Genomic DNA, 17460 nt, shown 5'->3' on the forward strand with positions numbered 1-17460 from the left:
AGAAGTTCATTTTTTTTGGTATTTTTATATGTGCGTGTGTGTGTGTGCACCGTGAAGTGACATCTGATTACTGCTCCACTACTGGGGGCCTGGAGGATATTTAGGGAGGCAGCTGAATAAAGTTGACCCCCCCATCCCAACTGCTGGTATTTCAAGGATGTCTCCCATCCAAGTACCTGCCAGAGCCGAGCCGGCTTAGCTTCCAAGATCTGACAAGATCAGGCTTGCTTGGGCTATCCAAGTGAGGGCAGAAGAAGTTCATTTTCTGATTGCCATTTTTATAATGTGCTTTCAGAACAATAACATTATTTTATAGATGCCTTGTTAAGAATAATACTCTATTCAGCATGCCAAGGTGCTCACACTACAGTGGTTGCCATTACAGTATCACTTACCTGTATCCCCCACCAGTACTACCAACAACAGGAGAAAAATTGAATTAAATGGGACAGTTAAGTAGGACAGTACTGTGCCAATTCACAATGTCACTCCCAGCAAAAAAAGAGGGGGAAAGGAAGGTGCATTGTTAAGTCAGAGGCAACACTCTAGGCTTCACCCCATACTAGAACTTGTCCCCGATGTAATGATGTCACTTCTGGTTTTTCAGCAAAGGGGTGATATGCACTGGCATGTCTGATTCCACCACCCAATCCAAGCATAGGTCATACTGAGCCCTATTTAGGTTCATCACATGCCTTTTAACCAAGAACTGTGTTGTTAGTCAGAATGTATTTCCATATTCTTTCTGATAATCCATTTTGGGATATTGTATAATTCAAAATTCCTACAGATTTATGTTAATTTGTAAAATCATTTGTATGCTTGACTGAGACATTTACCTTTCAAACTAAACTGTAAACATTCTAAATGACCTGGCCGGGGGGGGGGGGGGATAAGGTGCTGAGGCAGCTCAGTGGGATACAGACATTTGTTGTATTTTTATTTTATTTATTTTTTTCCATTTCAGATAAAGGCAAAGAATCAAACAGGACTTCCTGCCCACCAACCCTGATATTACATACTGAAATAAAAAACAAGCCAACAGAGAATGAAGAGAAGGTTTGCTTGTCTTTTTTATTCTCATTTGGAATGATGTTGATATGAAGTGATTAAACATACTTCTTGATTGAACATTCATCCATTACATTTATTTATTTAAAATATTTATAAGCCACCATAATAAAATGTCCCTTTTCAAGGAAGGCTCCTCCCTGATATGCAACTTTTATTTTTTACATTTAAATAACTTCTTACTTGGAGATGCTTTCTAACAATGTAATCCTTTCTGCAAGTTACCCCATTTCAGAGTACACTAAGTAAGCCTGAGTAAGCCTGGCCCTGTCTCTGCAGAAGAGAACAGCTCCCACAGCTCCCAGAAATCACTGTCCATGGTATAGGATCCACATTCAAGAATCTAAATATTTGTTGTTGCTTTGTTTAGGAGAAGGTTGTGCACATATCCTTGATCTTTTCATTGCATCTCTGCAGGCTTTGTTGAGTTCTTACACATTCATTGAAGTGTAATCTTTGAGATCAGCTTTGTTTTCTATCTAACCTGGATTGCTGAGGCACTGAAATACTTTAAAAACACATTAAGCAGTTTTAAAGATGTAGAGCACTGTTTATGTATATTCTTGTGTTTTAATCAGGCAATAGCCCTTTGTAGATAAGCTATTCATTCTTCAATCTGCTAGAATAAATGAACTTGTTTTAGTCTCCTGAAGAATTATTATGATAGATCTTCTCAGAGACTGGATGGGTAAAATATTATGGAGTGATTTGTTGATCCTGATGATCTCTAGAATATAAACCATTTATAAAAGTAAAACTTGAAGACTAACAAAGAATTATGGTGGGTGGGTGAAAAATTCCTTTCAGGATATTATAAAAGGCTAGGGAGTAGGGACACAAACAAGCCAATTTTTCCTCCCTCCTCTATTTTCCTTCTTTATGCTCAACTATCCTCAATATATTTTGTATCTCATGCTTACTCCAAGTTATATCATTTCTTTTTATTTCCTTAATTGAATTTTAAAACTAAGTATAAAGAAACTCCATCGCTGCCTGTAGATTTTGCTTCCCTACGTATTATGCGCTGGACATCACTTTATTTACTTGCTTACTTAGTACATTTTCATTCTGCTATTTCTCCAAGAAGCTCAGGGCTTCATACTTTGATCTTCCTTCCTCAGTTTTATTCCCACAATTTTATCCTGTGAGGTAGGTTAGGCTGAGTGTATGTAACTGGCTCAAGGTTATGCAGCAAGCTTCCATGGAAGTCTGGGGACCTGAACCTGCTTCTCAGATACTAGCCTATTAAGCCATTAGATTATGTTGAAGAGAATGATTCAATAATGTACAGTTCCTCCCACAACTCACCTGAGTGCTTAGAGACCACTGGAAGACTGTTTCCGTATTTCTAGAACCCATGAACAATATCACTACTGATAAAGGATGTAGTTTCCAGGAACATTTTGCTTTCTTCTGTCCTCTTCCCTTTCTATTATACCCGGGGCTTTTTTTGTAGCAGGAACAACTTTGCAAATTAGGCCACACACCCCTGATGTAGCAAATCCTCCAAGAGCTTACAGGGCTCTTAGTACAGGGCCTACTGTAAGCTCCAGGAGGATTGGCTATATCAGAGGAGTGTGGCCTAATATGCAAAGGAGTTCCTGCTGCAAAAAAGCTCTGGTTATACCCCAGAACTTTCTATATTCTTATTTCAAGCTTATATATTTAACAGATTGACTACACAGATTGACTACAGCCAATTTTTGTCTCCTTGCTACCACTAGAAACTAGGGCTATTATTGGGAGGGTAGGTTCTTTTTCTGAAATTCACTTTTTTAGCCATTGCTTTTTCTTATTTTCTTTTCTCTCTCTTAAAAGAGGGAGTTGTCTTTCATCTTTCTCTGAAGATAAATCAATGCACCCTTTTGCAACTTCAACTCTGGCACTAGTTTTCTGTTCTGCACCCCAGAATGGTGCTCTATCTGGAGAGTAGGAAAGTTGGTAAGCAGTGGGGTAAGAAAGTTTATTAGTGGTTAAAGTTTCAGAATAGGATCTGAGAAATCCACTTTGCCGTGGGAGCTTACTGGGTAAATTTGGGCTAGTCACAATCTCAGACTAGCCTGCCTCACAGGATTGTTGTGAGAATAAAATGGAGATGAGACTGATGTAAGCTGCTTTAGATCCCCATTGTGGACAAAGGTGAGGTGTAAATGAAGTAAATAAATATTGGGATAGCCAAAGATGAAGGAGCAGAGAAGGAGGGGAATAGAGGGGAAAGTAAGGTGCTCCAGTCCCTATAAATCCTTGTGGATTTTCCACCACATAACTCAGCCTGATGGTCACCGCTGCACATCTGGACCATAGCTTTCCCATGCGGGATGCAAGTGGGGGGGAGGGGGAAGGTGAAGATAGAGGAAGAGACAAAGATAGGTTAGATGGATGGGAAGGAGAAAAGTAAGCAAGAAATTACAAGTGATAAGTGACTTGCTGAAGGCAAACTTCAAGAGCATATATAGTGCTGTGGAGAGTGCTGCAGAGAAACAAGTTCTAATTGCCCCAACAGACAGAAGGAAGAGACACAAGGGTTTGGGTAACTAAGGGCCACTTTATTTATTATTAAAATCACAACAAGGGCTATAAACATATCTGGCAGCATGGCAGGGCCAGGAGACGAAATACCCCTCCCTGCCGCATGAGAGGTGAGCCAGCCTGCCCCTAGATATGGCCAAAATGCATGGCTTGTACCTGGCCAGCCTAGCAAAGGTTATGCCCTGGAGTTCCAGCCCCCATCCGCATGGCTGAAGGGCAGATCAATCCATGCAAACCCAAGGCAGTCCGCTTCATCACTCAACTAGGCTGCACGGGCCAGGAATGATTTAGCTAGATCCCATGCCCCAAAACTGGGGTGCTATTGGTGCTCACAGAGCTCCATAATGGAAGTTAGGCAAAAACCCCAGCCAACCTGAAACTTAAACCAGCCACACCCTAGCCAATTCCACAATCCTTTCTACAAGCAATGTGAGGTAGGTGAAAAACACCACTTCCAACAGCCAAACAGGAAGAGATGAAAAAATTCCTACCTGGTCCCCTATAAATTAAGAGCAACCAGCTATCGCCTACACTGCCTCAAGGGCGGGAGGGTGGGCCGAGCACGAGGCAAAGACTGGGAGGCAGAAGCAGAGACAGCCGTTAAGGCATACCTGCTCCGCCCTCACCTCCCATAATGCCCTGCCCACTCCTCCTCCTTACGAAGGGGCAAAACGGCCCTCAAAGACAAGGCTGTGCAGCCTGCCTCCGGTTGGGAGCCGCATTCTTTCTCTACCCAACATCCAGACTGTTCAAGTCCAATTACTGTTCAGGGCATTTTGTCACTCTTAAACAACTGGGTCTAAAGTGAGCTCCAGAAGCAGCACCTTTGCAACCCATCTTGAATGCATGGGGCTGTGGCATAGACCTTGGGGCTGCAGCATAGACTTCCTCTTGTGCCACACCAGCTTGGTCTAAGGGAGCAGTATACACAACTGCTGCCTGTACAGTCTTCTTTAGACATGGGCAGCAGCCATGTAGATCTGGAATACAATGAGAGGCACAAGCCATGCTAGTCACTATGTTGCTGCATTCTGCTAATCTGGCTTCCAAAGGAATCACTTGGGTGGTGAATGACCCAGCCTAGCTATTTCAGTAGACAGCAGATGCAGGAAGACCCTTGCTCATGTTGGCCTCCAGCAGCTCCAATCTGGGGATAAACTGGTTGTAAACATCCACTGGTAAAGAGAGAGACTTAAAAAAAAAACATTGTGTGGCAAATATAACATGTCAAGCCTAATCTCCTAAATATAAATTGTAAAATAATGTCTGCATGTTGTGTCTGTTATGGCACAACAGAACTGAGTCACAACACTGAGTAAATTGGGTCCTTTTCATTTGCAAATCTCTTCGTTTTTTAAAACTCAGGTTGCATGTATTCTACAAAACTATGTTGTTATGCGGGATAAGTATGAGAGAACAATTGCCTCATTATCTCAACTGGCATATGTTTCTATTGATTTTTTTTTCCTCCAGCCTAATCTAGCTAATCTGTAGATAGAGGCATCGCTGGCATGCCCCCACAATAATATGATTAACGTAAATAAATAGAACTCATTGTGTTAATGATGTCTTTTGTTGGTTCATCTCTATTTATTTCTATGTGAAGAGTTGTTCTATAAAACTACTCCCAGAAGATGAGAGTGCTTCAAATGGCAACAAGCCTGTGGCATCCACTCCAGTTCCAGGATCTCCTTGGTAAGCATATGTAAGCTGTTTCTCATTCCTTGTCTATAAACATATATTGTCAAATGTAGTGCCATTCTAAGATGAGTTACTCCCTTCTAAGCCCATTGACTTCAGTTGATTTAGAAGGGTGTAATTTTGCTTAGGATGCCACAGTAACAGTTCTGTGAGCAGGTCTACATAGAATCCTACTGAAGTGTACTAAATGGGGCTTGCTCCCAGGAAGTGTTCTTATGATTGCACTGTTTGTGACCTGTTTTGCCATGCCTACTATGAGTAAAAGAAATGAAAAACAATAATCCTGAACATTAGACTATTTCACTGTTTTCTTTTATAAACAGTTATTCTGAATTCATGTCATGCTTTGCATAATTGCAAAAAATGGTAGGAAAATATTTTTTCCAATGCATTTACTTAAATACCTAGCCCATTAGGAGAGGGCAGGATATAAATCTGATAAAATAAAATAAACAAATTGTAGCCCTGTCTATCCTGACAGTTCAAAATGGGTCAGCGCTCTATGTGGACTTTTTAATTATCTAAATAGAAATGAGGCTAAATACATATTTGAAATCTCATACCTGCGCAGCAAAGGAGCCTAAGATTTGATTTGCCTCTAGGGAAATGCTCTTGAAGTGTCATGAGGGGTTTGGTGATCAAAACTTACATCCATTGAACTTCATGCTGATTCCATCAGATGATCCATCACAGAATCACACCGAAACATGGAGCAAACCTTTAGGGAGCATCATCTTCTTTTATGCCTCTTTAAATACAAAAACAACACATTTACAAAAAAAACATTATTGTATCAAAATTCATGACAAATGGTTCGCTTAAATTAATACACCTAGTAAAAACCTGGAATTGATCCCAAACCCTCTCCACTCATAGGTTGGCTCCATGCTTCTGATGGATTCTGTGGTTGATGTGACATCACCAGGCATACGCTGGGATGTCATTCGGAACAAGAGCAGGATGGCTGAGTGGGATTCCAGGTTGTACAGCTTAGGACAAATGAAAAAGGTGAGTTTTTGATTGCTTCTCTGCAGACTGCTCCACACCCACTGGCTTTGTACAGCCATTGGCATAATGCAAATAGTAATAGGTATACCCTCCCCCCTGCTGTTTTGATCCCCCCCCCAGTTGCTTTCCTGCCATGCATAATATCTTTGTCAAATACTCTAAGAAGCATGAAACTTTTGTGAGTGCTAGAAATGGAAACTCCAGCCTGCAGAGGCATTGGTGCCTGCCATCTCCCTTGTGTTCCTCACTTCTTAAGCAATATATTTCACATTTGTGATTGGATCTGTATATTACGGTGGGCAAGAAAGGAAAGGTCATAAAACTTGCCAAAAAATTACAAATCTTCCCTTTGCTATCTTCCATAGTTGATAGGAATTGTGTTTTCTCAGACTTTGGCTCTGAGTTGGAACGCCTTGCAGAAAGTATGATTGCCAGACCTCCTGGTCGAGGTGCGGGTCTGGCACTGCCAGACTCTATTCTGGCTGACTTGGCACCAAGGGGTGTGGCCTGATATGTAAATGAGTTCCTGCTGGACTTTTTCTACAAAAAAAGCCCTGCTTGCACATACTCTCATATTCACAATGCATACATAGGTTGCAAAACAGTTTCATGTACTTTGCCATTTATATGTGTTACAAGAACATAAAGCAGTTGTCTGTACATGGCAAAATGCTGAACAGACTGCCTTTTTGCCTTTTCCCTTGGTTTCACAATCCAAATATTTGCATCTCACATGATAATTTTCAGACCCTATGAAGCATCTGTGTCTGGAATCACAGTCCCACAGAATTTAATAGGGCATTCATGGTTCTGATCCAGCATGGATTGTCACAGACAGAATTCCAGAATGTGTAGTATGTTTGTATGTCACTCTTTCATCACTTGCTCTTTGCGGATCCATCCTGAAAATTATCATGCTCCTTAAATTGAAGCAATTAGTTGAGAATTTTTAAAACAACAACAACAACGCCATAATGACAGAATAAGAAAAAACAATTCCTATGGTATCTTACTGGGTAACACCTTATGGTAGAAATAGCTTTGCTGCCTAGAGCCATTTCACCAGGTGTAGATGATTAAAGAAACAATCAGTACATCACATCAAATAATTAATATTTTCATTGCACTTGTAAAAATGTTCTTAAGGTATGTTCCTTAATATGTCCCACAGAATTTAATAGGACATACGCCCTAGCAAAATGTGCTTAGAATTATATCAGTTTTAAGAACATCCTATGTTCCACATATTACCACCATTTTTAACTAGTGCCCTGTTATTGAAATGGAATTAATGTACTTTTGCATTTGAATAATTGAAACCTTTATTATGCTGAATAGAGACAAGCAAAGTGTGATGATGGGAGATGAGACTGATAATTTTTAAATTAAATGTCAAATTGGGTTAGTAATGGGAACGTGAAGTGATTTCTTGAGGGAGCTGCCATTTGGTTCCATTTTTTAATGTCTCTCCAGAGGTGTTTGCTTGGTCTTTCAATCAGATGTGGAAATAGGCCATTTCCATTTTAGCTATTACCTTGCTTTTATTAGATAAATGCTCAGGCTTCAGCTGGCCCAGTTGTAGCAGTTCACACAATGAATGCATTTGTTGTAGGAAATGAATTCTCCCATCAACCAAAGTGATAGGAACAGTCTGAGCCATAGACCAAAGTCTTAGAAATTAGGAGAAAAAAGAATGGGTTATAAAATGATCAAATATGTAATTTTAGACCAGATGAAGGATCAATTATCTTACTTTTAAAATTAATCTACATGGAGGGATGGGAGGTTTTACTTCAGTATATTTTAAATAACCTCAAGTTTTAATAAGACCTGAGGTTTTCCTTCCTGCTTAGAAACTGATTCTAAGCAGATGTTTTTGTGCCAAGGGGGAAAATAAATATAAAAATTGTTACATTGGACTACTTGATCGTCATGAAAGATCTGCAAATGTAGGCCTTCTGTCTTCTCTTTGGTTGATATTATATGTGATTTTTTGTGTGTGTTTATAAATTAAGAATTTAGAAGATACTGGATTTATATCCCGCCCTCCACTCCGAAGAGTCTCAGAGCGGCTCACAATCTCCTTTACCTTCCTCCCCCACAACAGACACCCTGTGAGGTGGGTGGGGCTGGAGAGGGCTTTCACAGCAGCTGCCCTTTCAAGGACAACCTCTGCCAGGGCTATGGCTGACCCAAGGCCATGCTAGCAGGTGCAAATGGAGGAGTGGGGAATCAAACCCGGTTCTCCCAGATAAGAGTCCGCACATTTAACCACTACACCAAACTGGCTCTCCATTTAGTACAATGGAAGCCGCAAAATGGTCATAGTTGCAAATGGGAGAAGACATATGAAGAGAAATGTACAAAGTATCTTATCTTTTGTTTGCAGAATTTTGATTCTCAACAAAAGATATGTTTTGAGATATCTAAATAAATGGATATATAATTTTCATGAGGGCAGAATTTCCATGAATTATTTTGTATTCTAGTTAATGTGCATAGGCTTGATGAGCTTGCAATTTTGGTAATTCTGAGCTCTTGCACTCACTGATCCCCTTTCCAATAACTGATAGCTTTGTATTGTGCAGAGTACAAGGAAAACCATAACATTTATTGAGCACACGGTAGGCTTCATTCATCTGAATAAGTCACTTGTTGTGTAAGCTTGACAGGACTGACTAGAGTTCAGTCAGCTAGTGAGTCAAAACAAAGGAAGATGAACGAAAAGAGGTTGAGGCTTAAGCATAAGAGGACAGGGCAGGCTCATTGATTACTAACTGGGGATATCTCTAGAGAATCATTCTTGCAGTTTTCTTGATTTTTACTGATCCTAGTAACAAGAATACTGTTCAGTATTTAATGGTGGCACTCAGTTTACAGCAGGTTGGAATCTATTTGCTTAATAAAACCTTGATATTTAGCCAAAATGGCCAATTTAAACCAATTAAATACTGATTTATTCTCTGTTTCTAACATCAAATGGTGGCACTTTATTTTGCATGCCCACACAGCTATGGTATAACAGAAGCTTGGCTTCTTGCTTCTAAAGCTTTCTATCAGTTTCACAGTGATATACTGGGAGCCAAAGATGCACTTACACTTTCTGAGATGATTAATAGTGTTGGTGGTAGAATTAATGACCATATCATTAACAAATAGATAAATAAATAAATAGAAAAACAGCAACATCATATTTTTTTTCTTTAAATTTTATTACATTCCTTATGGGATGATTCTATAGCTAGAATATTAACAGCACATTAAAGAACAGTAAGTGGAACATAACCTTCTATGTTTTGTCCTTAGTTCTGATTCCAGTGGGTGGGACAACTTTTTATGACACATAATATGTATGAAAATGTTTAGAGAGCAGCTTATTTCTATAGACAATCACTCGCCAATAATTTGGGAGATTTAATTAAATTACTCAGCATTTACTATGTGATAATTTTTCCCCACTACATAAGGTGACTTCTGGCATTCGTAGGGTCTAGCTGTAAATTTCATTTGCATTGTGGTTGTTGAATATCTAAACTTTCATTTAGTAGCCAGTTACATTTCTCTCTCTGAGACCTACCAAATAGGAGAGAACTTCAACTGCGTATTCCATGTGGAGCATTTATGACAATTTTTTTTTTCAATTCCTAAGTTCATATTTCAGGAATTATTTTCAGGTTTTGATTCCACAATTAATTTTGTCATCAGAATTTCAGTGTATAAAATCAGAATTTAAGTTCAAAAATTATTTAAATATTTCAATCAGATATTACATTTGATTTAATTTTACTTAAGTGAAAGTATCTCTCGCAATGTCTGTTTTGCTTATAAAATACTATGTATTGTAAGTATTCACAATACATGATATTTTTCTTAAGACCTCAACCCACTATCTATTGAAAAATTGTAATGAATCAATATATATGCTGCCTAAGGAAGAATTTTGCCTTTATTTATTTATTTGTATTGTACTTAGGATACTTCTATGCCTTTTCTTCAGAGTCATGCTCGAGGCAGCTTACAATTAAAATAACAATAGTAAAACAAGCCATTGGGCATACATATCATAAAAAATATCCATCCATTAATTAGGACAGCAGAACACAATAGTCATCCCATATTTCACACACACATATATCTTCAAGGTTCAGGGGGTTTTCAAGCTTTGTTTTTTCAAATCTAGACTTTCAGATAAATGGATTTCATCAAAACCACATTAATGAGTATCATTATGAAATGATTATTATTAACATAAACCATAGTTTTTCAATGAAGAAATACAATATCAGAAGCTAATGTGGTGATGAGAATGATATCCTAATTATAGCTATACCAGGCAATTCTAAGTTGTAAATTTTAAAGTAATTAACATGAAGCTACAGAGACTGAGTCCTTGTATCATGGCAACTTCATCCATCTTTCTCAGAGACAGCTACAAGTAAACTTTTTGGCCATCCACTGCATAGAATTGATTACGTACGGCCATTGATTCAGTAGACAAATGATGGAAAACAGCTGAAAACTCCCCTATCCCATAACATACAAATTTGAAAATGAACCCAGATCCTTCCTTCCTTCCTTCCTTCCTTCCTTGTCATAGTCCTTGAATGTGAATACGTGCACAGCTGAAAACTTCCATGTCCCATAACATACAAATTTGAAAATGAACCCAGATCCATCCTTCCATCCTTCCTTCCTTCCTTCCTTCCTTCCTTCCTTCCTTCCTTCCTTCCTTCCTTCCTTCCTTCCTTCCTTCCTTCCTTCCTTCCTTCCTTCCTTCCTTCCTTCCTTCCTTCCTTCCTTCCTTCCTTCCTTCCTTCCTTCCTTCCTTCCTTCCTCCCTTCCCTTCCCTTCCCTTCCCTTCCCTTCCCTCCTTCCCTTGTTATAGTCCTTGGATGTGAATACGTGCACATGTGGAAAATGTCCTGATAATTAAGAATGACATTTTATTCACATAAAGGTATCATGAATCAGCTTCGTTGGGGTAACACAATTTTATTCCAATGGGTTTGCTGTGTATTACTTGCAGCCTATTACTGTCTTCCATTCTATCAGGCCTCAAGGAGTAAGAGCATTGCCTAAGGGCAATTCACATGTCAAAAATCTAGCCTTAAGTTAAAATCAACCCATATCTAAGTCTCAGCTTTCCAACTACTTAATCAGCAATGCGTTTACATATGATGGAATCACCTGCGAAAGCATTCACAATGGACATATTTATAAAAGTGATACAGAAAGCTATGTTTTGGTGCAGCTGGCAGGCACTTACAAATAGCCATTTAACTACATGGTTAGTAAATTTTGCCCCCAATTGTATTTGAGATTATCTAAGCCTAGTTTGTTAATTAAAATAGGTGTGTAGTCTGGACTGGAGATGACCGAGTCTTCTTCTTCAACCCTACAATGCAGTTGTCAGTGTGGGAGAAACCTGTGGATCTAAAGAATCGTGGTGATATTAACAGACTCATTGAAGACCCACCTCATAAGCGCAAACTGGAAACTTCAGCAAGTAACTAATGCTGTGATTATTTTAATCTATTAAAATTCAAATGACATATGACAAAGCTGGTCATTAAATATGCAAAGTAAAATGTTGACTGACTGTAAATTGAACGTTGATTTTTGTGTCCAGGTTGGTGTCCTTGGCTGGTAATAAGTTCTGATTTATCATAAAAAGTCTCAACTAATATTTTTCTATTTCTACAAGATAACCAAGAATTCATTTTGTTCTTGTGCTTAATAATACTTGATTTACACATTCATCCTATTGTTCAAAAGGAAGCAGGCTTCATGGATTTCAGTAGGACTTAATTCTGCCAAAATATGATTAGAGTTGCTCTATTAGCTGAAACAGGTTTTGGTATTTTTGCTTTCATGAAGCCTCATTTCAAGTGTGCATCTTACAAATATCTCAGCATAGCTTATTTTACCCAAATGTCTTATTGTCCATGTTGCCTGGGGAGCTGTCTTGAAATAAATGATTATTTAACCCAGCTGTAGGAAACAAATCTCAAAGATCTAAGTCATTGGAATGATAGAAGATTCGGCAGAACTGTAGTTACTTAAGTCCAAATATGGCATTGTTGGTCAATCCTCAAATACCAAAGATGCCTACTTTCACATGAACAATTTATCTTCATGACTTATCATTCATAAAACAATTCACTACCCACGTATAGCTTGCCAGGTCTTTGATTTTGCCATTCAAGGTTGGGAGCAAACAGCATTGTATTCACCTCCTCATGAGCTGTTACCTGACTGGTCATAATATTCAGGCCTGGTGTAAATGAACCCTTAGGAAACCAATATCATGTACACTCTATTTCCTGCATGGTAGTCCAAATGACAGGACCATTTATAAGTCCAGAAAACTTAAAACTTAAAACCAAATAGCATAAACTAAGAAAATATTTAATAAATTGCATATAATATAAACCAATATATGAATAAATAAAAATGTGTCCTTATTGACAATTCCTACTTAGGTAAGCTAATCAAGAGTGTAATGGTAGCGCTGGAGGACACATTATCTAGACCAGCGATGGTGAACCTTTTAGAGACCGAGTGCCCAAACTGCAACCCAAAAACCACTTATTTATTACAAAGTGCCAACACGGCAATTTAAGCTGAATACTGAGGTTTTAGTTTAGAAAAAAACAATTTATAGTGAAATTAACAAACTGAAAGAACATTTGGTCTGGATAGCATCTGCTTAGGAAACCAACAAAATAGTAACATGTCAGAATGGGAGAATGATGGTGAGAGTGTCATAAGGCAATAAATGGAGACTGTTCATTGCTCTGTTGCTTACAGGTCTGGGTTGAACTGAGAACATGCCTTTCCCAGAGGTGTTCCTGTCCACCTAATTTACTTTTGAACATGTAACATACATTATAAACATCATTCTAGTTTGCCATTAGGAAAAAAGAATACGTTAAAATATAGTGTGTTTAGTAGGAGCTGGTGGTTAGAGTGTCCAAATCAGATCTGGGAGGTCCTGATTCATATGCCCACTCTTCCCTGGCAACTTGCTGGGAAACCAGTAATATACTCTGAGTTAACCCGCCTCATAGGTTCATTGTGAGGATAAAAGAGAAGGGCAGAGTGTGTCAAACCACTTCAGTGTCCTTTTGGGGAGGAAGGCAGGGGATACATGATGTTAATTCATAAATTAAGTTGATGAAAGGAGTCAACTGATTTATAGTCTCAACTAGTATTTATAGTCTCAGCCAGCAGCACTTTAGAGAACAAGATTTTTGAGAGTCAAAACTCCTTTTATCTAATCGAGGGAGCTCTAATGCTGGAAAGCTTGTGCCCCCTCCCCCAAATCTTGTTGGTCTCTAAGGTGCTCCTGAGCTTGAATCTAGTTGTTCTACCATGGACCAGCACGGCTACCCTTGGAAACTTCAAGGATAATCTGAATTGTATTAACTAGAAAGTCTGATGTGAAAAAGGAAGGCCAGTTTGGTGTAGAGGTTAAGTGCATGGACTCTTATCTGGGAGAACCGGGTTTGACTCCCCACTTCTCCACTTTCAGCTGCTGGAATGGCCTTGGGTTAGCCATAGCTTTCACAGGAGTTGTCCTTCAAAGGGCAGCTGCTGTAAAAAGCTATCTCAGCCCAACCTACCTCACAGGGTGTTTGTTGTGGGGGAGAAAGATAAAGGAGATTGTGAGCTGCTCTGAGACCCTGAGATTCAGAGTGAAGGGCGGGATATTAATCCAATATCTTCTTCTTTCTTTAAGCTAAATCTGCAATCCTGTGCATGTGTAGAGAGTAGGTGCCACAGTGCTCACTGTAGATAACTTCCGAGAAACCATGGAGAGCAAGCCCAATAAGGAAAGGCTAAAGGACTTGGGGATATTCAGTCTGAAGAAGAGGAGGTTGAGGGGGAAGACATGATTGCTCTTTTGAAGTATTAGAAGGGCTGCCACTTAGAGGAGCATAGGGAGCTGTTCTTGCTGGCAGCAGAGGAGAGGACTGGCATAGGAAAACCTTTTTAGCAGTAAGAGTTGTTCATCAGTGCAACTGACCCCCTCACTGGCAGTCGTTAAGCAGTGGCTGGACAAACACTTGTCAGGGATGCTCTGGAAAACCAGAACAGCAGTGCAACAGTTCAAAAACAGTTTATCAACCATTTGCCTTATGGTCCCTGTAGCTTGAAAGAGCTTGCTCAGATATTGCTATCAGAAGCATTGTATTTGAAAGCAAGGAAGACTGCAGTTCCTCCCTTTCCACTCCTAAATCAGAAGCGATCCTGGACGCTGTTTCTGCCAGATTAGTGGGATCCAACATTTCCTGTAATAAACCCACATCCCTTCAAAAAAACGTGCTTGATTCAAGGTCCTGATCTCTCCCCCCCCCAATCCCCACACATCCATGCTCTCACCTTTCCTTTGGCTTGGACCGTGCCACAACAGTTTTGAAATATGAAAATCAACCAGGCCTTGGCCACATGAAAATGTGAAGCTGCCTTATACCCATCTCTCTAGTGCAGGGGTGGCCAAACTGTGGCTCGGGAGCCACATGCGACTGTTTCACACACATCATGTAGCTCTTGAAGCCCCCACCAGAAAAGGCATTTGTCTCTTTAAACCACTTCTTCAAGCTATGCCAGCCAGTGGCTTGGAGAATGCATTTAAAGTTCAAGTTGCTTTCTTTCCATCTCTCTTTCTCCCTCCCCATCTATTTTCCTTCCTTCCTTCTCTCAGACATCTGACATTCATGTCTGGTGGCTCTCACACATCTGACATTTATTCTATGTGGATCTTATGTTAAGCAAGTTTGGCTACCCCTGCCCTAGTAGGTCCCATCTAACCCCCTCCCTAAAACTGCAGGAAAACCTGCAAGGAATTTTCCTCTGTGTATTGTGCTTGGGGACTGCATTGTGGTTGCACCCCCCATGTCAGAATTCCAAAGGTGCCCACGAGCTCAAAAAGGTTGGAGTGCCCTGTTATCTCTCTGAAGGAGGCCCAGTTAGGTTTGCCAGGTGTGGGTTGGGAAATACCTGGAGATTTGGGGGAAGGAGCCTGAGTTTGGGGAGAAGAGGAGCTTCAATGAAATATGACTCCAGAGCCTCATGCGCCGGGGGGGCAGGGGCACATGCGTGCCCACAGAGAGGGCTCCAAGTGCCACCTCTGGCACCCGTGCCACAGGTTTGCCACCACTGATCTAGACTAATTGCAGTCTGATTTCTAACCAGGTTGCAGAATCTTAATTGCTTCCTTTGCTTTTTGAATTATCAGTACCCAGGTAGTGTTCCTGTTGATTGTCTTTGTGTCCTGGAAAGTTTTGACATCATCAACAATTGTGTCTTTGCCTGAGTTGTGGTTTGGCAGCACGATGCACTTTTGGTTCTGAACCTGCCATCCAAGTAAGTTCAGGAAGAAAAAGAGTGGATGTTTACATCCCACCTTTCTCTACCCTAAAGAGACTAAGGAGTCTCAAAGCAGCTTACAGTTACTTTCCTTTCCTCCCCCCCCCCCCATAGTAGATACCTTGTGAGGTAGGTGGCAGATGAGAGAATTCTGAGAGAACTGTGATTGTCCCAAGGTCAGCCTTGAGAGAACTGTGATTGTCCCAAGGCTTCATGTGGAAAAGGGAGGAATCAAACCTGGTTCTCCAGGTTAGAGTCCACTGCTCTTAACCACTACACCACACTGGTGATACTGGAGGACTTTTGACTTTGATGCTGTTTCTTCAGAGCTCTGTTTGGTTTGCCATGATTTTTAATATATGCATGACACTGCTGGATGAAGAAATTCACAGATTTGGAGTGAGGTCCTATCTAAATATATGACTGGTTTATGACACGCATGACACACAGCTATATAGATCAGAAAAAGCAGTAGACATCCTCTTAAAAAAGTTCTTTTGAGTCAGTAATAAGTTGAAGCCCAGGCCAGATAAAATACTCTTCCTTTGGGAAGTGATAACTTATCCCAAAAGGTGTAGTTTCTCTACTTGCATTCGATGGGGTTGCACTGCCCTTTAATGATCTGGCTCACAGCTTGATTCTAAACCTTGCAACCAGATGCTGAATTGGCTCCTTTTGCACAGATTGCTTTTTAGCAGCTTTGGCTAGCTCACCAACTTTATCCGTTTTGATCTTGCCATAGTTATACACACTCTGGTTACTTACATCCAGTTCTGATTTCTGTAAAGTACTCAGTGTAGTCCTGCTTTTCAAAACTGTTTGAAAATGTCATCTGGTTGAGAACATGGCAGCCAGATTATTTAGACATAGAGAATATCAGTCTGGTAGTTGCTATTGACTATGACCATTAAATAAATGTAATTACTTACTTCCATATGAACTTGCCTATCTGTTTAATTACCCTGCTGAGGGCTTCTTCTGTATGCTCCAACATTCAGAGGTTAAACAAGTATCACCAGAGTTAGGATATTTTTTGTGGTGGCATTTCTGTTATGGAACTAAAATTGTCTTGGTACCTATGCTGTTATCTTTTAGGCATAGTGTGAAATCTTCACCTTTGCTTGTAGCGGTGAAACAGGGCATACTGTTTGATACTGATTTTATATTGTTCTTTACTCGCCATTCACTTTTATTGATATATTGTAGGGTTGCCAGCCTTAGGACGGAAACCAGTGGGAGACTCGCTATGGGGGGAGGGCCCTTGCTGGCAACTTCACAACATTGCCAGCAACACAGTGACATCAGTTCCACCATGGCTGAGTTAGCATACTGTGGATCAAAGCTATAGGGTGTGTAAGTGTGTAAAGTGCCATCAAGTCACAGCTGATTTATGGCAAGAAGAAGAGTTGGATTTATACCCCGCCCTTCAGAGTCTCAGAGCAGCTTGTATGATTTTAGCAGCTAGGATGGGCAAGGATCCAGTGTACAACTGGTGGCCTTCAAGGATTTCAAGATTCTGTCATCATCCATCATGATAACTGAGTAAAAATGCTCCATAAGTAACCAGACAAAGTGTTGAGTGTTCTTTCTACTTGGCCTGTATTACAGCGCTATCCAGATAAGAGTGCATTCATGTTATTTTGTCAGCCACAGAAAAGGGAAAAAAAAACTTTACATAGGTGTCACTGGCACCACTAATAGTTTGTTCCTGAGATTTAGGAAACAGTAGATATTGAGTTATCTTACACTAATGAGATGGTTGTGAACTTGCTGATGCAG

General features: G+C 40.0%; 1 protein-coding gene across 2 annotated transcripts in view; it reads left to right on the forward strand.

Annotated features, from left to right (window-relative positions):
- Positions 1-17460, forward strand: part of TCERG1L (transcription elongation regulator 1 like) — a 232917-nt gene that overhangs the window by 187383 nt on the left and 28074 nt on the right. For both annotated transcript variants that reach the window (XM_060241404.1, XM_060241406.1), the window contains exons 6-8: positions 968-1059; positions 5207-5295; positions 11661-11815. In XM_060241404.1, coding sequence (XP_060097387.1) covers positions 968-1059; positions 5207-5295; positions 11661-11815 — 336 coding nt within the window. The remainder of the gene's footprint in view (positions 1-967; positions 1060-5206; positions 5296-11660; positions 11816-17460) is intronic.

Source organism: Heteronotia binoei, chromosome 6 (assembly GCF_032191835.1).
Source record: "Heteronotia binoei isolate CCM8104 ecotype False Entrance Well chromosome 6, APGP_CSIRO_Hbin_v1, whole genome shotgun sequence".
Lineage (NCBI taxonomy): Eukaryota > Metazoa > Chordata > Lepidosauria > Squamata > Gekkonidae > Heteronotia > Heteronotia binoei.